The sequence below is a fragment of the Melitaea cinxia genome, chromosome 26 (assembly GCF_905220565.1).
Source record: "Melitaea cinxia chromosome 26, ilMelCinx1.1, whole genome shotgun sequence".
In the NCBI taxonomy this organism is placed as follows: Eukaryota; Metazoa; Arthropoda; class Insecta; order Lepidoptera; family Nymphalidae; genus Melitaea; species Melitaea cinxia.
Genome location: NC_059419.1, coordinates 4421803 through 4446952, shown reverse-complemented (window position 1 = coordinate 4446952; position 25150 = coordinate 4421803). Strand labels below are relative to the sequence as shown.

The following is a 25150-nucleotide window of genomic DNA, read 5'->3' as shown; positions in this document are numbered from 1 at the left end:
AATTTATTATAAGCGAACCCTATTGATCGTATTCTTTGTTATGTTCTCGTTTACGAAAAGTTATATTATTCAATTTTTTAAATCAGTTGATTTACTGAGAGTTCTATTATAGTATTTCAACGTCTCTTTACATTGACAAATTTACATATAAACTTGTACACGTTCATTAATAAGCCCAAAGTAGGTGGTTGTGAGTGTCACTAGCTAGATCTTTGTCCACACATACACCTATAGCCCCGCCTCATTGCCTCTTCCATAGCGCTATGAAATTTACTATAACATCCCACCAGCGGACCGAGACCTCTCGGATCTATACAAGATCTTAATATCCCAATCAATGCAATGTATCAAGCAACAGCAGACGTACGTGGCGAAAGACTTTAACGTCTTATACTCGGTCATTTTGAATATAGCCTCTATCGCGATAAAATAAAATCGAGTGATGAATTTCGAGACGGTAGAATTACGAAGTTGTGGGCTGGTGCGTATAACCGCATTTACATTTTAGAGATACTTGCTGGGAATAAATGTCAATTGAGATGGAAGACCGAGCGCGGATGCGAAGAATTGATGATGCAGTTATTGAACTCGTTGATAATAATCAGATTCTAGATGGGCAGGGGGAAATAAATGCGTTCTTATTAGAACTGTATTACTTCATTGTATGAACGCATAATGACTTCGGATTATCTTAAAGAAACATCCGAATTGCAATTATTATACAATATTTTTTTATCAAATTGTGGATCTCGCTACTTCATTCAATGGTAATTAGTTTCAAACTGAATAAAAATCCGACAAGCCTAATCTTACTAGCAGAAATTTATAATATCAATAGAAATAAAACTATACCAGCAAAAATCTTGAAAACGTTTCAAAATTAATACCGTCATATATATAATTTTAATAATTAATTATTTTCAAAAATAAAAGCTATATCTATTTTTTTTTTGTTGTGGATGTCGGTAGAGCAAGCAATTATCTATAAAATGATATATAACTTATGTGGTTTAATTGTGAAGTCTTTTCTGAAAAGGGGAGCAAACATCTTAAACTTAGTGTATTAATATATATATGATAAATACATGATTTTAATGATCAATGGAACAGTTACAATTGAAGATTAAGTTAAATATGGAACAGTAATTTTGACATTTATCAATTAAAACCACCAAATGTCACAAACGGATTACGGTACTAGTTTAGTGTCATACTGATCTCACGAAACAACGTGAGAAAAAATAAATTCAAATTGCTTTTCGATAATTACGACGAAAGGAACGAGATGAAATTGAATCGTATTTGAAAATTAACAAATTATAATTGTATGTTGTAAATTAGAAAACAGAAATTATAGTAATTACTTTTATTCAAATTAGAAACAGAAGCAACGTAACTTAAAAAAAAAACTGACAAATTATCTTGAAATGATTAAAATAGGAACACTAAATCCATCAAGTAGCTATCTTGAAGTCGATCGCAGTCTCTAAATAAGCGATTAGGCAATCACGCTAAGATAAATTCAAATTGAAATATAAAAAAAGTATATACCAATCAGAACCACTTACAATGCTAAATGTAAGCTGTTAAATATATAATAATATTTTGTTATTATTAAAAGTTTAAAATATAAATCATAGCTATAAAGTTCATCAGGGTCAAATAAAATCATCTGTTACTATAAATCGAATATTGATTGAAGCATTGTATTATAATAAAGATAAAGAATTTGAAACTGGCGGTCAACGGTTTGAAAAAGTATAGGAAGTTCGGGGACACACCCGATTCTCTGAATCGTATGGCTAAGGACTTTCGATCGCAACGTATGGTTCCACTGGATGAATTCAGAAACCCATTATGTAGAACATTATGAGGACCCCATTGTTTCGGTTGAATGAACCGGCACAATATCTTACGAAATTCCCTAAAAAACCACCTAAGTATAAATGTTTATTATGTTCTACATTATCTGATGCGGTCTCGCAACCACCATTGTCTTTTTTGTTTTCACCATCAGCTCATTTTTATATCGTGGCAGCCGTCAAATGAGATGATGTGAATTTACATTTGAGAAAATTAGATGTTCGTAGCGTCGGAATCGGTTTAAGAGATGTTGGAATTTTTTTAACGCTTGATGAATTTCGTTTACGACTGTCTGGGATTTTAAGTTTTGTGCATTTTAGACGATAATAGAGTTGCCGTGTTTCTGTTTAATATTTCATTGTTTGCTGATCTTTATTGCCGTTTTATTATGTGACTGTTTATTTTTATATGTATAAATTATAAAAATATTCGTAACATATAGAATAATAAATTTGCTTATGTAATGTAAGAAAAATATAATTAATACCCAATCCATATTTGAGGGTTCGAAACAAAGCTCCATTGTTCGGAATTCATATTTCACCAGCTATCAGTCTAATCAAAGCGACGAATTAAAGGCAATAAATCCGCTTCACACACGTATCGACATAACAATACACATTTCTATATAGTTTTCGCACAATCACTTACAAAATCGTGAGCTATTAACGCTCGAAACAAGAAACTTAGAACAAGTGATCTCTCCCTCATTTATAATAACCTGCTCTCTCTAGACTCTCGTCTATTATTACAATCACGAGTATTCATGCACGTCTTATGTAACATACCAAATTATCAGCCTGTATGTTAACATCCATTGTGTTGTGAACGCTAATCTACATAAGTATAGGTATTAATTCCTCTTTCAAAACTGTTTTTTAAAAATACGTTGAGGTTGCGTTTCGACATTCCACGTCTATACGTTTTCTAAAACGAATAGTTCGACGTTTTAATACAATCCGTTACCGCGATTGTCGACCTCGACGATGATGATGGTGATTTCAATTTTTTATCCACAAAATCAACAAAAACGCAACACCGATCTAACGAGTCCTGACTAATTATAAGAATTCGAAACAATAACTAATTCTAAGAAACCTCTTGAGCTTATTACATAGTTGTCTAGATGATTAGGAAACGTGTCCGAGTTATATTTCAATCCAGATAACGTAATAAATATATTAATAACGATAGATACAGATTTTTTATTAACTGATAAATATCTACCGCCATTTTAAAAGAGTTGATTTACAATAACATTTCTGTGATGTAATAATATATGTAGACGAGTCAACGATCACTCACAATGGCATAGCCCAGAGTGACTAGGAGAAAACATTGATTAATTACCATAATAATTTATTTGATACTCCAAAACTCGATGCGGGGAGGGGCCGCTTACACGAGCTAGTTTAAGTTCCTTTTGAACTAAAAACGTAAGCCGCTCAAGACTGACGAAAACGCGGCAATTTGAATGATAGTGACTTGGATGTTATTAAATATTTCCTACACGATGAAAACACTACATTGTTCGTTTGAGTATGATGCAAGGAGGTGATTTGGCTGTTCCAAACAAAAGAATAAGTTTGGAGGAAAGGGAATGGTTGAACGTATCGTTTCTTATTGTTGTTTTGGGTATTAGCATAATATAAGTATTATTTTATTTCATTCATTTTTTTCTAACGAATTATCTTTCATATTGTTTAGGACTGCTGACGGCCTTGAATCATTTGGATCAAGCTCGGAAGAATTCGATACAAACGACCGTGGATTACTCGAGATATGTAAAAAGGTAAGGACCTAATATCGGATACAATTTCAAATATATTCTATAAGAATACCTTTTCGAGGAATTGTTTTAATATTTTCTTGTTTCCTTCTATAGATATAGTTCAACGTTAGAATGTGGATCGTCGTATTGCAAGGACTTGGGGTACCGGGAGCACTTTCATTGTATGGACTGCACTGCAAGAGTATTTTGCAAGAAAGAAGAAATGATTCGACATTTTAAGGTACTAATTGATTTCATTAGTTACGATTGTCTAAAACTGACACTTATTAATTTTGATGTTGATACTTAAATAATTGTAACTCGAAAAGCGTAAATTCCCCGGTGGAACAAAGGGTTCTAGGAGAAAAACTGAACTGTTACCACTATCTGAAATTTGAATTCATGAATCACCTATTTATTAAATTTAGTGCTTTCTTTTGTTTTTACCATATTTTACTAATTTTAGCATTTATCTTTTTTACAGTGGCATAAAAAACGCGATGAATCTCTAGCACACGGTTTCATGCGTTACTCCCCACTCGACGACTGTTCGGAGCGCTTCAGTGATTGTCCCCACAACCGGAGTCAAACCCACTACCACTGCATACAGGATGGCTGTGATAAGGTACAACAATTATTTACATTTGTTAGATAAATGCAGTGATAAGATATGATAAAATAAATTATTTCGTTACATATGATATTGAGAAAGAAGCTGAGAAGCGGAGAAAGTGAAAAAACTGGAAAAATAATCGTAATAAATGAACATATTGTTGAGATGAATACAATTCTGTTCTAGAAATAAAAGATTTCAAGTCTCCCCCCACCTCCTATAAATCAGAACTCGTTTCAAATTCATTAGTGTTGTATTTTCAGAACACTGTACAGTATGTTTACTTAATGAAACAAAATCTTCATATAAAATCTTTCTATAGAAAATAGATATTTATTCTCCTAAAACCATTCTTTACTCAATTTACACAACTGATGTTACAGGTTTATATATCAACATCAGACGTACAAATGCATGCCAACTACCATAGGAAGGATTCGGCGATACTGCAGGAAGGTTTCCAAAGGTTCAGAGCAACTGAAAGTTGTGCGGCCCCACATTGTATCTTCGCTGGACAGAGAACCACTCATTTTCATTGCAGACGACCTGGATGTACATATACTTTTAAAAATAAAGCTGATATGGGTAAGTTTATAATTCTTTGACGACTGGGTTTTGCCAATTTGTATCTGACTTAACTTTTTAGAAATCTCGTTCTGACGAAAACTCAGAACTAATTGTGACAGAAATCTATTGCTATTATATTGCATGTCTAGATCAGGGATTATATATATAATAAAATATTCACATTGGCTATATTTTACATTTCGCTCGGACAGATTGAAATGACAGTATGAGACAGAAAGCTAAAATTTAAGTGATATTTAATCTTATTGAAGATTCTCTATATTCATATAAAATTTCAGCTTCATAAGCGAGGATTTATTCTAATCTGTGAAATGTTTTAACTTGCCCTGCTGATACTTTACTCATATTTAAAAAAGAAAACTTAACGCATTAGCCAAGTCCCTTTATCTATTTATTTGCATTTATTCTTTATTCCCAAACTTCCGTTTGCTTAAAAAAAAACATTTGAACAAAAACCTTGATTGGTTCATTCATTTTTGATACTTGGGGTACATAAAATCACATTTTACAATTATTTACAGAGAAACACAAGACCTACCACATTAAAGACGAAGCTCTTTCCAAAGACGGTTTCAAGAAATACATGAAGAACGAAGCATGTCCTTACCGTGACTGTAGGTTCAGTAGAACTTGCAACCACATCCACTGCATCAGACCACACTGCAACTATGTGTTGCACTCCAGCAGCCAGATCTTCACTCATAAGAGGAAACACGAGAGAAAGGAACAGGAGATGAGTTTCGGGTATAATATATCCAATATTTTTTTAATTTTTAAAACCTAGGAGAGTATTGATGTAATTGTTACTATCTTTTCTTAAATAAGAATTTGTTGATGATTTCATTGTACTATAATCACTCTCCACTGACGTCAATTTAATCATAAATAATTGACAAATCGTTACCATACAAGCAAATAAAATTAATATTTAAAGCTAAGAAATTCAAAGTCACCTTCCTTAAATAAATGGTTAAGACAGAATTGCCACGGAACTAAATATTTGGATTTAATTGTACCTTTAACTAACATGAATAAATATATTTCAACAATTAAGAATCTCTAGTTAGTCATTAATATTTGTTGAAATCACCCACAGCTTACCAACATCGATGATACAAAACGCTCTCATGCAGCAAGGCGCAGACCTCAGCATGTACTCCCCTGGAGGAAACATTCACGGCGATGACGATATGTCTAGTTCTATGATGGACGATTATCCTCAACATTTTGTAAGTTTACTTTGTAATTCCTGACAAAACTTGGGTCAAGCTTGGTTTAATTACACTCATTTTTGAGAACCTTTTTTGCAGTTCTTCTTACATTTAACAATATTTTAATAGGATTATTGTATTTCTTTGTTTCTTTCTGCTGACCTACAAATTTTATTTGTAACGGTCTTGTATATTGTATCTGGTTTATTGTTAAAAAATCTTTATTCAATTCTTTAATATTTTCATTTTTTAGAACCAGGCCGTAGTAGATGAAGTTTCTAGAAAGTTTATAGAAACATTCAATGGAGCTAAAGATGCGGAGGACAAATGCAGCAAATGTAGTGCTTTGAATAAACACTATCATTGCTTGGTTGAGGGCTGCAAATTGGCTCATAGGTACGAGTAAGTGCAATTACTATTGCTAATTTAAATCGAAAAATTCGATTTAAATGTTTAGTAATTTATGGTGTTATGGTCTAAATACACTTAATTGTTTTACAGTGACCATAACACAATAGTGAAACATGCCATGGAGCATGAACAACAAAATCAAGTGACTGACGCATATTTCGTGACGTACACGCGACACAATCCATGCAGTAACTCTGCTTGTCAACACATCAAAGACATTACTCATTATCATTGCACTTGGGTATGTAATTTTAAATATACTTTTGAAACAACTTTTGCCCTGAATATAAATATAATTTATAAATTACTTTGCAGGAAAACTGTGGAGTTGTTATATTATCGTCAGAAGATCAACCCTTTAGACGGTTGGAACATCATCGCCAGCACGCAATACTCAGCCCAATGTCACCGAACTTGGCGGCCAGATTCGCACCAAATTTTACTCCTCAATTGTCTGCTATACATCCAAATATGGCAGCGCAACTTGGTCAAGTATCAAGCTTGCCAAACCTTCCTCCGAATTTGGCCCAATTAGCTCAAATGGCACCGAACCTTCCTACCCAACTGACACCGAATTTACAAGCTCAATTGAGTCTTGGGCCAAATCCTGGAATAGTTCCACAACAAGTCAACCCGTCCAGCTCTTTGGATGAAATGTTCAGCAGAAAAAGAGGAAGGCCTCCAAAGAACCGTGTTGTTGAAGTTTGGACGGATAACGTAAGTAAAGAGGAACAGTTGTATTTTTATTATCAATTGTAATAAATGTCAATGAAACAAAATAGAGAACACTTGTTTTTTTTTCAGGTGACCCCACAAGCCATATTCACATCGTTCAAACTGCCAAAGAGTAATCAACTACCTCCAGTAATCCAATCTCCTGTCATAGCAACGGTTGAAGAATTTCCCGTGAGTTTCATAATTAGTTTTTTGTTACAATAATATACGAGTTTCAACGTTACAAAAAAATTAAATCATTTTACAGCGTATCCGGTTCCAACACTTCGAAGTTTTTACCACGCCGGAGTCATGCACTCAATATTACCCCAACTGCCATTTGAGGTTAACAAGGCTTCATCTACATTGCTTCAATTGTAGCTTTACTGGTGAAACTCACGCTACAATGGAAACCCACATGAGGGAATCCCACTCCGTTTCCCCACTTTTAGAAGGCTTCGATTACTTCCCCTCATTCGACCAATGTGGTGGAAAAAGTTGCTTCAAAAACCAATTGAGATCCCATTTCCATTGCATCCAAGGCAATAGTTGTCCAGCAATTTTGACACAATATTCGGCAGTAGCTACCCACAAACACGGTAGAGGAACTCCGGTAATTAAGAGTGAAAATGATACAGAAAAATCCTTTGAAGAGGCCAAAGATTACTCTATAAAAGAAAGGGCTTCGGCTGATAGCGTCGCATCCATGAAAGAGCAGACTGAATCTTATACTCCTACCAATTTCTCAATAAAAAGTGAGTTCGAAAGAGAACAGGATAATGTTTCGGGTAAGAATTCTTCCTTGTATTTTTACTTGTACCTTACACGCTGACTTTAATTGTATTTTTTTTTCATTTTTCCATAATATTTTTTATACGACATAAGCTTAAGACAGGAATTTTAGTTTAATTTTTAATCCGACTCTTGATTCCAGTAGTAAAAGCGACGGGAACATTCTATCCATCATCTCATCTCCGAAGTAATACTTCGTCTCCATCACCGAGAAGCATCTACGACGCATCACCGTCCAAGGAAATGAAAAACAGAGATTACGATCAGAAAAAATACGAACCGCCCAAAATGTCTGGACCGACAATACCTCCATCTTGTCATGATCAGACATGTCCTTTGAACAAAAATGCCGGTGGTATGAATTTACACTATCACTGTCCACAATGCAGTCAGGCGTATGTCGATTTGAAACTATTGTTCAGTCATATGGTGAAGAAACATAGCAACACTATGGAGCCTGGACCAATAGGCTTGGCGGCTACAAAGGTAAGTTATGTAAGTTACTACCATATTTATTTATTATTTTATATTATTTAACTACAACTAATTCTTCAATTGTTCTCTAGCTTATTTTGATTTCCTTATCGCACGTATTAGATAAAATAGCTCATACTAATGTAAGACGAATTTTTACTGATTTTTTCCTACAAGCAGAAATACATGAGATTCAGTAAATAAATTATAGTATATGGACTAAAACAAATCAATGTTATTCTAAAAGATATTAATTTAATATATTATATTTTTGTCACAGGAAACATTGGAGAGAGAATATCCAGAAATATCCATTTTACCATCAACTGCGTCTTCATCAAACGCTCAAGTGCCATCACCAAGTCAGAGACAACCAAATCCAGCAGAACAGGTAATAATTAATTCCGAACCGATGCCCATTATTCAAAAATAATTATTACAGCTTGCCAAAAAAATTTGCAATTTCGTTTAATAGTCCCTATAAAGCAGCTTAATAACAACTCGCTGCGCTTTTTGATTTTAGTTAAAAATACATTAAATTCTAAATATCCTATTATGCATTTAGATGATTAATATTTCGATAGAGCCGTCTTCATAAATATTCTTTCATGTACGTATAATTTATATGAATTGATTCATTAGAATTTTGACAGAATCAAATATGTTCCCATCTTCACAAATATTCTAATATGTACACATATGAATTGTGACAGGTCCAAGCAGTACAAAGCCTTCTTCTACAACAGTATTTAGCGGGCGGTCGCAAGGGCAGTCTCCAGGAACAGTTAAAGATGCAGCAACAGTACACTGCTTCTTTAGCTGGTCTGCCAGGTCTTGCTCAAGTTGCACTGTTCTCTCAGGGGTAACTATTGATCTTTCTATTCCAAGAAAATGATTTTTTTATCATCTTTAATGTTGTATTGGTTTTTGGTAATGAATAAATGCATTGTCACATGTAGCTAATTCCTTGTACCGATTTTTTTTCATAGACATTGTTTAACTAATTTATTGAATTTGCATCACTGTATTTTCCCCAAACTTCATAAAAATGACATTGCTAATGGTAGAGGAGATGACTGACTGATGATTTTGGGACTCGAGAAACATATACATATGAGTCTACTTATCTTTTTTCCAGTGGCTCCGCTTTCCCCTTGTACCCCACAATGCTGTACCCACCAGAACTTCTCCTGGAGCAGAGCCTCTTGCAGACCCACGGTCTGCCGCCTGGTCTGGATAAAGAAGCCGAGCTTATTGCTAAAACGTGAGTTGCTCTATTTTATATCAGGTTTATTTCTTTCTAGTCTGTCTAGGCGGATCTATACAGATTGTAAATAATGAATAAACAACTCACACTTAACGAACCCAGTAGGATTTACTTCTGTATCCGGATACACGTACAATACATAAGCACAAACGCTCAGATCACGAAAAATATCTGTATGGCCAATACAAATGCTTGCCATATCGCTTCAGCCTGTAATAATATCTCACTACTGGGCATAGGCCTCTTTCCCCATGTAGGAGTAACGATCGCTATCAGGTGTACTTGATAACAACTGAGACCGACGGCTTAACGTGCTCTCCGAGGCACGGTGGGGAGAACCACGAGGACTGCACAAACACCCAGACCACGGCAAACACCTGTATGGCCGATACAAATGTTTGTCATGTGCGGAGATCGAACCCGCAACCGCCAGCGCAACGGGTACAATCCATGGCTGTAACCGTTGCGCCAACGCGGCTTGCCATATACGGGAATCGAACTCGCGACCATCAGAGCAACACCCATCGGCCAGTGCTATGACCGTTTTGCCAACGCGTATATTATATACTTATCATTTCTTCATTCTATTATACCACAAAACTTTCAAGCTCGAAATGATGAGAGTAAATTTTTACGAGCACATGCACACTGTCACAAAAAAACCGACACCCTGAAATTAGCTAGTCAACGAAGAAGACTTAGCATCGTGAAGTTAGCTAGCCAATGAATTATAACTTCTTACGTGCGTACATAAGTACACAAACTTGTTGTCTTTTTTAACTTATTTCGGAGACCGTATTTCACTTGAACTCTTTATCTTCTCATAAAATTATATCCGACTTTATATACAGTCGCGCCATCTATTATCGAGTAATTATAGAAAAAATACTGTGGTAAGAAGGTGTATACCCTAATGAATTGCAACGACTCTGCAATGGATAGCGCCACAGGTTTACGATTCCAATTATTCAAAAGTTAAAAAATTGTAAAACGATATTTTAGACATAGTTAGGTTCATTATGTAATAATATAGTAAACCACACGGTGGCGCTACAAGTTTAACGACCAGTTTCAATATTCTAACTGTCTCTGAATTTCCTTACTAGATACAGAATTTTGATGTAAGCTTCATACAAATTGTGTATAAAATCTATCGCCAGTAAACTAAATCAGTAAGGTTTATTATAATAATGCTATAGCATAGTAGATCATAACATAATAATACAATTATAATCCTAATCCCCACCGGCCCGCGTTAGCAGACGCAGCCACGCGGCGCGCGGGCCGCACATGCGGGTGCTGAAGGACGAGCCCATCCCGGACGGCTACCTGCGGTTCCGCTTCAACGAGGACTGCGCCTACCAGCAGTGTGGCTACCGGTGAGTCTCGTACACGTAGTGCTAGCCCATCCCGGACGGCTACCTGCGGTTCCGCTTCAACGAGGACTGCGCCTACCAGCAGTGTGGCTACCGGTGAGTCTCGTACACGTAGTGCTAGCCCATCCCGGACGGCTATCTGCGGTTCCGCTTCAACGAGGACTGCGCCTACCAGCAGTGTGGCTACCGGTGAGTCTCGTACACGTAGTGCTAGCCCATCCCGGACGGCTATCTGCGGTTCCGCTTCAACGAGGACTGCGCCTACCAGCAGTGTGGCTACCGGTGAGTCTCGTACACGTAGTGCTAGCCCATCCCGGACGGCTACCTGCGGTTCCGCTTCAACGAGGACTGCGCCTACCAGCAGTGTGGCTACCGGTGAGTCTCGTACACGTAGTGCTAGCCCATCCCGGACGGCTATCTGCGGTTCCGCTTCAACGAGGACTGCGCCTACCAGCAGTGTGGCTACCGGTGAGTCTCGTACACGTAGTGCTAGCCCATCCCGGACGGCTACCTGCGGTTCCGCTTCAACGAGGACTGCGCCTACCAGCAGTGTGGCTACCGGTGAGTCTCGTACACGTAGTGCTAGCCCATCCCGGACGGCTACCTGCGGTTCCGCTTCAACGAGGACTGCGCCTACCAGCAGTGTGGCTACCGGTGAGTCTCGTACACGTAGTGCTAGCCCATCCCGGACGGCTACCTGCGGTTCCGCTTCAACGAGGACTGCGCCTACCAGCAGTGTGGCTACCGGTGAGTCTCGTACACGTAGTGCTAGCCCATCCCGGACGGCTACCTGCGGTTCCGCTTCAACGAGGACTGCGCCTACCAGCAGTGTGGCTACCGGTGAGTCTCGTACACGTAGTGCTAGCCCATCCCGGACGGCTATCTGCGGTTCCGCTTCAACGAGGACTGCGCCTACCAGCAGTGTGGCTACCGGTGAGTCTCGTACACGTAGTGCTAGCCCATCCCGGACGGCTATCTGCGGTTCCGCTTCAACGAGGACTGCGCCTACCAGCAGTGTGGCTACCGGTGAGTCTCGTACACGTAGTGCTAGCCCATCCCGGACGGCTACCTGCGGTTCCGCTTCAACGAGGACTGCGCCTACCAGCAGTGTGGCTACCGGTGAGTCTCGTACACGTAGTGCTAGCCCATCCCGGACGGCTATCTGCGGTTCCGCTTCAACGAGGACTGCGCCTACCAGCAGTGTGGCTACCGGTGAGTCTCGTACACGTAGTGCTAGCCCATCCCGGACGGCTACCTGCGGTTCCGCTTCAACGAGGACTGCGCCTACCAGCAGTGTGGCTACCGGTGAGTCTCGTACACGTAGTGCTAGCCCATCCCGGACGGCTACCTGCGGTTCCGCTTCAACGAGGACTGCGCCTACCAGCAGTGTGGCTACCGGTGAGTCTCGTACACGTAGTGCTAGCCCATCCCGGACGGCTACCTGCGGTTCCGCTTCAACGAGGACTGCGCCTACCAGCAGTGTGGCTACCGGTGAGTCTCGTACACGTAGTGCTAGCCCATCCCGGACGGCTATCTGCGGTTCCGCTTCAACGAGGACTGCGCCTACCAGCAGTGTGGCTACCGGTGAGTCTCGTACACGTAGTGCTAGCCCATCCCGGACGGCTATCTGCGGTTCCGCTTCAACGAGGACTGCGCCTACCAGCAGTGTGGCTACCGGTGAGTCTCGTACACGTAGTGCTAGCCCATCCCGGACGGCTACCTGCGGTTCCGCTTCAACGAGGACTGCGCCTACCAGCAGTGTGGCTACCGGTGAGTCTCGTACACGTAGTGCTAGCCCATCCCGGACGGCTATCTGCGGTTCCGCTTCAACGAGGACTGCGCCTACCAGCAGTGTGGCTACCGGTGAGTCTCGTACACGTAGTGCTAGCCCATCCCGGACGGCTATCTGCGGTTCCGCTTCAACGAGGACTGCGCCTACCAGCAGTGTGGCTACCGGTGAGTCTCGTACACGTAGTGCTAGCCCATCCCGGACGGCTATCTGCGGTTCCGCTTCAACGAGGACTGCGCCTACCAACAGTGTGGCTACCGGTGAGTCTCGTACACGTAGTGCTAGCCCATCCCGGACGGCTATCTGCGGTTCCGCTTCAACGAGGACTGCGCCTACCAGCAGTGTGGCTACCGGTGAGTCTCGTACACGTAGTGCTAGCCCATCCCGGACGGCTATCTGCGGTTCCGCTTCAACGAGGACTGCGCCTACCAGCAGTGTGGCTACCGGTGAGTCTCGTACACGTAGTGCTAGCCCATCCCGGACGGCTATCTGCGGTTCCGCTTCAACGAGGACTGCGCCTACCAGCAGTGTGGCTACCGGTGAGTCTCGTACACGTAGTGCTAGCCCATCCCGGACGGCTATCTGCGGTTCCGCTTCAACGAGGACTGCGCCTACCAGCAGTGTGGCTACCGGTGAGTCTCGTACACGTAGTGCTAGCCCATCCCGGACGGCTATCTGCGGTTCCGCTTCAACGAGGACTGCGCCTACCAGCAGTGTGGCTACCGGTGAGTCTCGTACACGTAGTGCTAGCCCATCCCAGACGGCTATCTGCGGTTCCGCTTCAACGAGGACTGCGCCTACCAGCAGTGTGGCTACCGGTGAGTCTCGTACACGTAGTGCTAGCCCATCCCGGACGGCTATCTGCGGTTCCGCTTCAACGAGGACTGCGCCTACCAGCAGTGTGGCTACCGGTGAGTCTCGTACACGTAGTGCTATTACTTTAAATTACCAAAAAATTGTTAGCAATACTTTTTTTTGAGATTTTACTTATAAGTAGTTGTAATCAACTTTTGCCGTTTAAGGATATGACTGTAATTATAAACGTATACGTACAATTTTCTAATAGCCATATAATCCCATATTAATGCAATAAAAATATTTTTTTGGACTTTAATATACTAAAATTTCGTATTATTTCTACTCTTAATACAAGGAACAAGATATAAAATTAAACTGGTTAATTATAATTCAATTTTGCTTACAAGTAACTTACAATATTATTATATTTATTTTTTATTTCCAAATAAAAGCACAAGTAGTTTCTATATTTAAAATTAAGGACAAAAAGGATATTTGAAATTATAGAGTATAGACCAATATCTATTTTATTGCTATTCTAAAAGGTATTCGAAACTTTATTAAGTAGATTTCTCACTTGGCAAGTATAATAAAATATATCTGCAAATCACAGGTTTCATAATAAATAGATCTATAATACCAAATTTAACTCTTAAAAATTTCTGACTCGAAACTTTTTAAGATTAATTAATTTCACTGTTCAGTTTAGGCTATGAAACTTGTAGGAAAATTGGATAGCATATGATAGCGTTATATAAATATAATACCTTAACTTTAAAATCAAGATCCTATTTTAATAACATTGTTTGTTTTTCAGAGAGCATCAAACTCACTTCCACTGCACAAGAAAAGACTGCGGTTACTCATTCTGTGACAAAACTAGATTTGTCCAGCACACGGCCAGACATGAAAGGTAATTAATTAGTGGCATTAAATGTATGTTTTAGTTTCATTTTAATTTTCTTAAAACAGAGTAAAATATACGGGTGATTTATTAGATTATTTCACGTTTTCAATTATTGTAGTGGTCTTAAACGCCACCTATTATTCACTAGCAGAAGTTATAGTCAACAAAATAACAAATTAAAAAACATCCACCATATCTATGTAAAACAATTTTCTCCAAAACCCCACCCAGATCGATTCCTCGATCCAAACATCCATTTGTTAGATCGTGACATATTACATACTATATTAGATTAAGACATGTAGTAGGTTTATAATAAAACAAGAATTTGAGATCTATCTTAGCTCTTAGACCTAAATGTTAAAAAATAATTTCTTATAATTTCAGATTGGACACGCTCATGGGCGGCGACTTCCAGCAATACAGAGCCAATGTGTACTGTCAGCGACCCGAGTGTCCACACGCCTCTACTTTCGGTAAGCATTGTTAGTGAGACACCTTTATCTATACTAATAAATTAAAGCTAAAAAAATGTTTGTTTCTTTGAACAAAGTCTCTGCTCCTCTTTTTGATGATTTGTTTTACAGATTTATAATGCTGACAAAGAATCTAACAATTACGTAAGATTTTTTCTAAATGAGTGGAACCACAGGAGACATCTAGTTTAGTTAGTTAGACATATTCTTCTATGTCATTACATATAACTGTGAAAATTAACCTTTCATTTAAGATAATATTTAAGATCATCAGGCAATTTGAATGTTTTTATTTTTGTTTTTAGGTACCGGTCAAAATAAGGCGTCTCACTTCCACTGCCTCAAGTGCAACTTTGTCTGCACTGACACCAACAAAGTAGTGGCTCATCGCAGACAGCATCAAAAACTAGATTCAATTCATGCTGCTGGTTTTAAAAAGTTTTCTCCCGGCGAAGGTAATTTTTTATAACCCTGTTTGATAGGGAATGAACGTCTACACAAATAAATTTAGGTTAATTTTAAATGTCTTGTTAGAAATAAGTAATTAATTAATTAAAAAAATCAGTTTCACAGGCTTAATATTATTCAATTTTCTTGAATACTAGTACATTGAGATGATTTTTTGTGTTAATACTCGTGGTGTCCTAAATTATGACTTCATAATATTAGTAACTTTTTGTATTTTTGAAGGTATATGATGTTAACATTGGATATCATTGTCCCAAACAGGATGTGGTTACGAGCCTCAATGTATTCACAGCAAGAAACAAACCCACTACCATTGTTTACAATGCGGTTTCGCTGTCCTCGGACTCTCACAGATGACCTCCCACAAGTACAAACACCAAGAAGCTAACCTAGGACCCTCCACTAGTGCGACCAATTGACCTTTCGTCAACAAGTGTAAAATACGTGTGAAGATTGAACTTTACCTTAATTATATTAAGAAGGATGTTCGAAGAACAAAAACGAAGAAATTTCTTATTTGTCTACTTAAAAATGTTATGTATTGACTTTTTAACGAAGTTTCAATTAGTTATTAATCAATTATATGTAAATTTATACATTTTTCTTGATATTTCATCAGTCCACATAATTTATATTCCTATAAAAGAACAATATATATATTAAATAAAATAGGAACTAAAACGATCCCTTGTGGTACTCCAAACAATAAAATTGTTAAAGTAGTGAAACGAAGTATAGTCCTCAATTATTGTGCCTTAGATGCAAAATAGTTTCGGAGATTATTTAATATGGCACGTATAAGTGCCAAAATATTATAATGACAAACGATTTACATTATTGAAATTACGAATTATACTCGATAATGAACGGAGTTGTATATACGTTATTCAATTCTGAAATGTTTTTTTTTTTGCAAATTCTTTGCATTTTGAAAACTGATATGTTAACGATACGACGTGATGTAAGAGAGTCTTATACTTAGTGCATGTTAAAAGTGTGTATCCTAACTCCTGACCAATGTAGAATATAGTTTATATGAAAAAAATATTTATATTTATTACTTCCCCATGAGAAAAGACATTTTTACGAATAGTATTATTAATTTAGGTTTCGTAAAATAAATGAAGGCAATAAAAAATTGGGTTAAGAACGCCATATTGTGCCTCAGAGGTAAAACCATGACAATACACAAGTTTGAAATAGTTTACAATGATATTCAAAAACACTCATTATTATTTAATAAAAATTTTATTAATCACCTAACATTCATATAATTATATATTTTATTTTGGACCACACAAAGTTTAAAATCCAAAATACTTATATATTTAGAAATTAATATTAGATACACAAGAAAAGGGCTAACAATTATTCAAAAGAAAAACAAAGTATCTTAGATTTTTAAATAAATAAAGGAAACATAAATTCATTGTAAACTATTTCAAACAAACATTAGTTTTTACACGCAAATTTATATAAAAAAAAAACGTATTTAAGAATATAAAAAAAAGTAAAACCGTCAATTTTTATAAAATGTAAATAAGATTAGAAATATATGAAAAAAATATATGTTAATAAATTCTTATTGTTATACGAATATTGATAAAAGTAATGTATAAAAAAAATACGAATTGGACATTGTACAGGAAACGAGTGCTAAAACTATGTGATCCATGAGGTAGCCATAAAATGCCATATTCCATTTTAATGATAAATTATAATAAACTCTGTACTATCGGATCAGTATTAGTTACAATAATTTCACAACCTTTGCATTCCTGTTTTATTCCCGGCGACTCATAGTCCATTCCCGTGTTAGTTTTAGACGAATCTCGACGAACTGTGTAATATATTCGTCGTAATTTATACTATTTTCGACGAACTCTCATTCAACAGTTCACCTATTCCTAGCTTGTATCAGTATTTTTTTAGTTTAAGTCCTGTCCTGTCGTTCCTAAACTATCTTGTACACAGTTATATGATTACAATTTGCTATTTTAGATTAATTACTTTCGTCGGTTTTAATTAAACTATCATTTTTCTTTGTTAGTAGTTTCTGTCATTTAATATGATAAAAGGCCGTGCCATAAATATTTAGTCAACGTTTCATGTTATTTTGTATACTTATTGCACTAGTGTGTTCACTCATTGTAGAACATATATATTTATTATTGCATCTTCGTCTATTCCTTCGTCGGCTGAATTGAATTTTTATTACTTTAATTTAAATCTTTCGTCGCCAACTATCTCTTAGCAATAACGGATTTTTTTCACACGCTATTGGTTGTTATCTTGTTATGTTATCTAATTTTACGTTCATGTTTTTTTTTTAAATTTTTTTCTTTTCTTTTTACGTTTTCGCCTTCACAAAACTTTAATTACTCAAGTATTTATGTATCTTAGTATTACGTAGTGTAAATTATTATTGATTAAATTAATTTTCCCTATCGAATACAGTATTTTGTCCGTTCCGTATTAAAATGGATTGTTCACAATTTTGTAATTTAAGAAGGTTTTCGTACAAAATTTACGCACATGTGTATGTAATGAGTATGTGTGCGTGTACATGCATACGGTTGATTATTGTAGCAGTTTGATAATATCAATTGGTATGACGAATAGCTTAGTGTTGTTTACCTCATGAGTTTTAGGAATTAAATGAAAATATATAATGATGTGGTATTTTCTTTTATCATCTCTAACTTTTCCTTAAAATTAATGATTTGATAATTGTTCTTGTGATACACTTTTACAGTATCAAATATAATAAAACGTAATCAATATTTTTGAATACGTTAACATCATACTACTTTTAATCTACACAATTTTAATGTAATTATTGATTAAATTGGAAAATTTAAATAACTCTATACTAACAGCTCTGGTCACCTTACTCACCAACAAGAACACAACACTGCTTGAAAGCAGTCTTTAGTTATGATCTGTAAGGTACGAGGTACTTCCCCAGTCGAGCTGCTCAATATTTTGAGCAGGAAATTTCCTGCTGTGCCCTACCTCAGTCAAACATACAAAACATACAAGTCTCTGTTACACATATAAGTGTTAGACTACAGCACAGATTAGATAACATCTACTCCTAGTCTACCCCGACCTGAAATTGGACCCGCGGCGGCTGGCGTTAGGCGACTACTTGCAACATCAACATCGGAACGGTGGTCAATATAATAATTGTATAGATGATGTTCGTTCAGTGAGTTTAAAAGCTTGTTGAATTTGTTCACGTTATTGTAACTGCTTTGCCACCATAAGTCATATTGTGGTATTTTAAAGCCCATATTAAACTAAAAACTGTTAGAAGAACTATAACGCATAAATAGAAATGAGGCCTATTCCCGGTAAGAGGACGATTACAGGCTAATTTTAATTTACTTTTATAAGTCACTAAATAAACTGGAAAATATAATTAACAGGCTATCTAAAGAAAAATAACTTTTCAAATCGGATAGGTTAACCCGGGCTTAACGTTTTGAAGACGCCGCGTTGGCGCAACGGTCACAGCCATGGATTGTACCTGTTGCGCTGGCGGTTGCGGGTCCAATCCCCGCACATGACAAACATTTGTATTGGCCATACAAGTGTTTGCCGTAGTCTGGGTGTTTGTGCAGTCCTTGTGGGTCTCCCCACCATGCCTCAGAGAACATGTTAAGCCGTCGATCCCGGTTGTTATCATGTACACCTGATAGCGATCGTTACTCATAGTTAGAAATATATACGCCAACCCGCATTGGAGCAGCGTGGTGGATTAAGCTCTGATCCTTCTCCTACATGGGGAAAGCGGCCTATTCCCAGTAGTGGGGTATTACAGGCTGTGACGTTTAGAAACCCACAAAACTATTTACATAATTGGTATAGATTTAAAACTCTCAGAGAGCCTTAGAACTATGTTATAGTTATCATTAATATTCCAGTTTTATCCAAGTAAGCGAAACGTAGGTAATTCCGACAATACTTCATCAAGAAAGTTATAATTGTACAAGTTACTGTGTTATGTGGAAGTACTGAGAACTTATAAGACAATGACAAGGGAAATGTAGAGTCAGCTAAACTGTATTAAATAAATATATATAACAGTATTATAACATTATAACTATTGTGCTAAATCAAAGCCAGAAGAAGTTAGGAACTTTGATGAATTCTTTAACAAGATATTGGCGTCCTATTTCCGACATTGAACTCTTAACATAGCTAGTGTAATTAATTTCCACCACATCATCCATTTCAGCCAAATTACGAGCGCTCTGGTATAATAGTGTGTGCCGTGTCGGCGCCGATTAAATACCCGCGTACGCGTGTTTGATTCCCGCTCGGAGTGGATATTTGTGTTTATACAAATATTTATTTGCGATCTGGTTGTCTGTCCTTGTAGAGCACATTAAGCTGCCGGTCTCGGTTGTTATCACATTATATACACCTGATAACGATGGTTACTCATAGTAGGGACCTGCCAACTCACAGTGGAGCAGCATGGTGGATTAAGCTTCTTCTCATACATGGGAAAAGAGGTATATGCCCAGCACAACAACAGTGAGATGCTACATGTTGAATCCTATATGACATGACATCTAATTTAGAGATTTAATAAGAGTTCTAAATGAATAATTATTAGCCCTTGGCGCAGTTTGTAGTGACCTTGCATTCTGCTCCGGCCGTTTTGGGTTCGATTCCCGCTTCGAGTCTTTTATTTATACGTGTATCGAAGAAAAAATAAATTTAGATATTAAACAACTGTTACCTATAACATAAGCATTGATTTGCTTAACTTAGGAAGAGACGACCGTGTGTGTATGTGAAAAAAAAAACTCTAATGTTTACCTTTACTGCCATTATATTTTCTTTCCTCGTTGTCATTTTTTATATATTAATACGGAGAACTACAGGTTAAATTTGCTGTTTAAAAAATGTATTTTCTAGATTACATACAACTGTTTGGTTCTTAATAAATTACAAAAAAATTGTACTCACGCCAATTCTGGAATGCTTTGCAAGTCATCTTTTGCTACATGTTCTGCTAGAGGTGTACTATGGCGTTAGTGACCACTTGATCAAACAACACATCATGAATCCATCAAGGGTTTGCGCGTTGATTCGTCTTCTGGCTTTAAGTATATACAGATCTGTAAATGAAAAATGTTCTCAATGTCCCATTCTTCCTTTCTATGTATTCTCTGCTATGATAGAGCAGGTTTGAGCACAATCTCTGCTCCTCCGTGGGCTTATGAATACATCTCTAAAATTTTCTTCCTAAAGTTGCCAATTTCCTCATTGTGTTTTCCTTTCGGGTGTATTTTACGATCCGTTTTCTTTGATTGGTCGTATGCTTTTAATTTATCTGAGTAGTACCTAGCTGCTACTGAAAGATTGATTAATTTACAAGTCAATTCAACTATTAATAGAAGTATGCACTTTCTGTACAGGATTTTATTATATTTAGTGATGTTAATATGGACTAATTGATCTAAAAATAAATAAATTTTATTTTTATGTATCGAAGTAAAACTTCTTTACACACGCTTAACTTGGAGAGTAAGCTGGTAAATGCGTGATGAGATCGTTACGAAAAGTGTGATCGGGCAAGGCAAACAGAAGTTGAGAGGGGGAGAGTTAGTAAGTTAAGTTAAGTTTAAGTTAGTGAAGATAGAAAGAAAGAGAGTTTCGTAAGTATTAATTCAGTCGTGTGGTCTAAAGCACACTTGTTTTTTTTTTAAATTTAAATACATGTAAATATGCATTTTAATGTAGGTATTTACAATACTCCGTTAATATATATCGCTTATTCAGAATAATTCAACAAATATAAGTAAAAGTGAACTTGTCCAATCAATTACTAAAAGCCTATTAGCACTCTGTCAGTCCGTCCGTCCGCACGATTGACGTGGTTGCGTCGATTATATTGAGTGCAAATTGCTTTTACCTACACTTATAACAAACTCGTTGAAAATGTCTGTCTGTCTCTCCGATCTATTACATACTTACTTGTTTGAATACTGACATAATTTTAAGTAATTCTAGTCTTGTTGCAGAACTTTAACAAATAATAAAAACCTATATCGATGACAAATAATATTAAGTTTCTAGTACAGTCTTGTTTATTGTAGCTATGTGACGTCACTGATATAACAATATGGCCGACATTTCTTGTTTTTAGGGGTAAATTACGAATAAGTTTATTTAAATTTAAGATTTCTTTCTTGTATGTCTAAACTTAGCTAGTCAAGACAGACATAAGCGCCGCTCATAAATGTAACGCGCATTTTTTATTATTATATACTATTATAGTAAATAGTAAGCGTATACCATATGGACGCCAGAATTATTACAGGCTCGTTGCTGACCCCACTATCAACACAGTGCATCAGGAAAACTGTTTACATTAATCACCATAAGAACACAACACTATTTGAGAATAGTAGAATTTAGCTTCTGATTGGTTATACAATGTCCTTGAGAGAGTATTGTCGAACACATCTTCAACGTACAAAACTTGGTCCTGTTCTGATTTAATTTTAAATATAAAGATCTATTATAATTGGTATAAATAAGCTATTTTGTAATATAATATCACAACACATTTTATCTATATAAAGCATAAATAAAATTCTATTCAACTGAAGTCTGTACCATAGTAGTACAAAATTTATTTGTGAATCTTTTGTTTCTATAAATAACATTTGATGTAAATAAACAGTTCGAGCTTATTGTATTGAAAAATTCCGTATACAGAATGAAGTGGGCGTTTTATTTGGTTTCGAATTCATGTTATAAATGCCATTATTCGATTTGCAAGCGAGTTCTTTTGTTATTGCATGTATTGTTTGAAAGGAAAATTTTAAATTGATCATCATCAGTCAGCTGTTAATAATAATAATAATAATGATTAGTGATTTAGTGGGATGTATTTTGACGACACATTGATTTATTTTACAAAAAAAACTATTTTTAAAATTGTATTTACTACCCCGCATGATATTTTATTTACTTTCTGAAAATTTGTTCTGGTGTGTTTGTGATGTATATAGATAGCATCAGCTCCATAAATATATATATTATGTAGTATTTTGTTTATGTAGTATATATGTATATATTTATTTGCATATATGTATGTGTATGTATATTGTGTGTATATGTATATTTACTTCTGTTAATATCATACTGCTTGTTAACTATATGCCAATTTTTTATCAACTGTTTCTTCCCTACCGCTTCTCTTTTTCTTCGCTATGTCCTATGCCCAAAGGTTGTCTGGAAGAAATCGCTCTTAGCGATAAGACCGCCTTTGTACATCTTTCTTTTCATGTATCACTTTTGTTGTAATGTTACTTTGTAATGTACAATAAAGAGTATTTATTATTATTATCATTATTAAAATAGAGGATGACAGGTTTGATCCTTAATTACGATCAACATTGTAATATTTGTAATATATAAATGTTTTAAATCTGGGGTTTTGCCGTGTAAGAAACCCACACCACACCCCAATCTGCCTTGGAGGACACGTACAAAATCCGCCCTGGTTGTAACATGACTACTTACTAACCATCGTTGCTTGCTTGGGAGAAATTATCATAAAATGTATAATAAATTTAATTCGTGAACAATTGTCACACAACTATAAACTATCAAAGTTGTAATGAAAATTCATTAATTATTATACATCATATACTCATCTTTACAAACGTGAGGAAGAGGGACTGTTTGATAAAACCGTACATTTTAAAAAACTTGTCTTGTATTCTTATTTAAATTTTATTGAGATCTGATCACTACTTTTTGAGTAATCTTTGATAACGCGTATTTACTTGACTATTTTTTCGGCTACTTATGTTTTATTATACTTATCGATGTAATTGAATTCGGTTTTTTTTTTCGTTTGCGAGCAAACACAATTATGTAAGACAAATAAATATTTATTTGAAAAATTTAGATAACTATCTTCAGATATTCCCTTCACACTCAACGGTGCCCAGTAGGATTTTCTCTTATGTCGGGGGTCCGGAAACACACACAAAATATACAAGCACAACGCATAGACCACGACAAACATCTATACGGCCTATACAAATGTCTGTCGTGAGCGGGGATCGAACCCGCGACCGCCAGCGCAACAGCCAGTGCTATGACCGCTGCGCCAACGCGTCGTCAATTTTAATAAAAACTAATCTGTTAGTAATAAATTTTTGAAAATCGTCAACAACATTTTCATCCCTGTTCCCTCTTTTGGCTACCACAATCGAGGATCGTTGTCAGAGAAAAAGTTGGGCGTCTCGTCCGAAGCTAGTCTCGGAAAATTAGCTTGATACTAATAAATAATTGTTAAAAATCTACCCGGTATCTGTGGTAACTTCGTCGAAGCGGAGGAGAGTTTTTATCAACTTTGAGAAGAAGCCCCAAAGGCGGTTGACATGGCAGAGCCCTAATATTGTGACGAGAAACGAGATAGATTTCATCATAGCAGATAAAAGGCATATATATTTACAGATGTCTCAGTGGTTAATTGGTTTAACACCGGTATCGATCCTTCGTTTGCCGACGACATCGTCATCTTTGCAGAGACGTCGGAGAGCGACTGGTATCGGTTGATGGTACCATTCTCGAAGATGTTCAGGATTATGTCTGCCTAGACCTAACATTTATGCTCTTCCTGTGGGTGTCGTAAGAGGCAACTAAGGGATAACACAGTTCCACTACTACCTTGGAACTTAAAAAGCCGACCGATGGCGGGATAACTGTCCAATAATAATAATAATAATAATAATAAAAACTCTTTATTGTACACCAAAAGTGAGCAAAAATACAAAAATAAAAACAGCTGTTAAGTACAAAAGGCGGCCTTATCGCTAATGAGCGATCTCTTCCAGGCAACCTTTGGGTAAAGGAAATGGTATATATGTAGACAGTTTAGGTGTACAGTTTTACCTAAACATATACAATATATTTAGACAAATAAACAATGTAAAAAAAAATAATAAAAATTAAAATAAAGTATATGTATGTACATGGCATATATAAATGGAAAGTTGTAATAGGCATACATAGACGTATATAGAGTTAATGAATTATTATGATAAAATTCAAAGTGAGGACAGGAGATAATATGTGACTAGATAGAAGGATTAAAATTGAGAGAAATAGTGTTTCACCGACTTCTTGAAAATTGGAAGGGATTCAACGCGTCTGATGGGCAAAGGAAGGGAGTTCCAAAGCCGAGCAGCTTGAACAGTAAATGATTTAGTGTAGAAATTAGTGGAGTGGGGAGGAATTTTAAGAAGTAAACTATCATCGGAGCGAAGGCTTCGCTCATGAGACTCGCTGAGATACTTAAAACGTTCACGTAGGTAAGAAGGAGTAGCAGGATTAAATAGTATGCAGTATAGCAAAGTAAGTATGTGAGTATTCCTGCGAAGGCGAATTGGGAGCCACTTGAGTTTTTTGCAAAAATCAGAGATGTGATCATATTTGCGTAGGCCGAATATGAAACGGATACATAAATTTTGAATGCGCTCAAGCTTATTAAGTTGCTCCTCAGTAATATCAAGATAAGCAGTATCAGCATAATCCAGCAAAGGTAAGAGAATGCTATGTGCAAGCGTAATTTTGGTGGAAGTGGGAAGAAA

At 36.7% G+C, this 25150-nt stretch overlaps 1 protein-coding gene across 1 annotated transcript in view; it reads left to right on the top strand.

The window, feature by feature from the left end:
- LOC123666609 overlaps nucleotides 1–18193 on the top strand; it is a 113224-nt gene extending 95031 nt beyond the window's left edge. Inside the window, exons 8-27 of the mRNA XM_045600707.1 lie at nucleotides 3571–3655; nucleotides 3749–3875; nucleotides 4119–4259; nucleotides 4631–4832; nucleotides 5357–5579; nucleotides 5932–6064; nucleotides 6300–6442; nucleotides 6548–6698; nucleotides 6773–7174; nucleotides 7262–7363; nucleotides 7440–7959; nucleotides 8106–8449; nucleotides 8718–8828; nucleotides 9151–9299; nucleotides 9576–9701; nucleotides 10964–11083; nucleotides 14485–14580; nucleotides 14962–15050; nucleotides 15356–15505; nucleotides 15780–18193. Of these exons, the coding sequence (XP_045456663.1) occupies nucleotides 3571–3655; nucleotides 3749–3875; nucleotides 4119–4259; nucleotides 4631–4832; nucleotides 5357–5579; nucleotides 5932–6064; nucleotides 6300–6442; nucleotides 6548–6698; nucleotides 6773–7174; nucleotides 7262–7363; nucleotides 7440–7959; nucleotides 8106–8449; nucleotides 8718–8828; nucleotides 9151–9299; nucleotides 9576–9701; nucleotides 10964–11083; nucleotides 14485–14580; nucleotides 14962–15050; nucleotides 15356–15505; nucleotides 15780–15937 (3572 nt within the window). The 3' untranslated portion in view covers nucleotides 15938–18193. The remainder of the gene's footprint in view (nucleotides 1–3570; nucleotides 3656–3748; nucleotides 3876–4118; nucleotides 4260–4630; nucleotides 4833–5356; nucleotides 5580–5931; nucleotides 6065–6299; nucleotides 6443–6547; nucleotides 6699–6772; nucleotides 7175–7261; nucleotides 7364–7439; nucleotides 7960–8105; nucleotides 8450–8717; nucleotides 8829–9150; nucleotides 9300–9575; nucleotides 9702–10963; nucleotides 11084–14484; nucleotides 14581–14961; nucleotides 15051–15355; nucleotides 15506–15779) is intronic.
- The last annotated feature ends 6957 nt before the right edge of the window (nucleotides 18194–25150 follow it).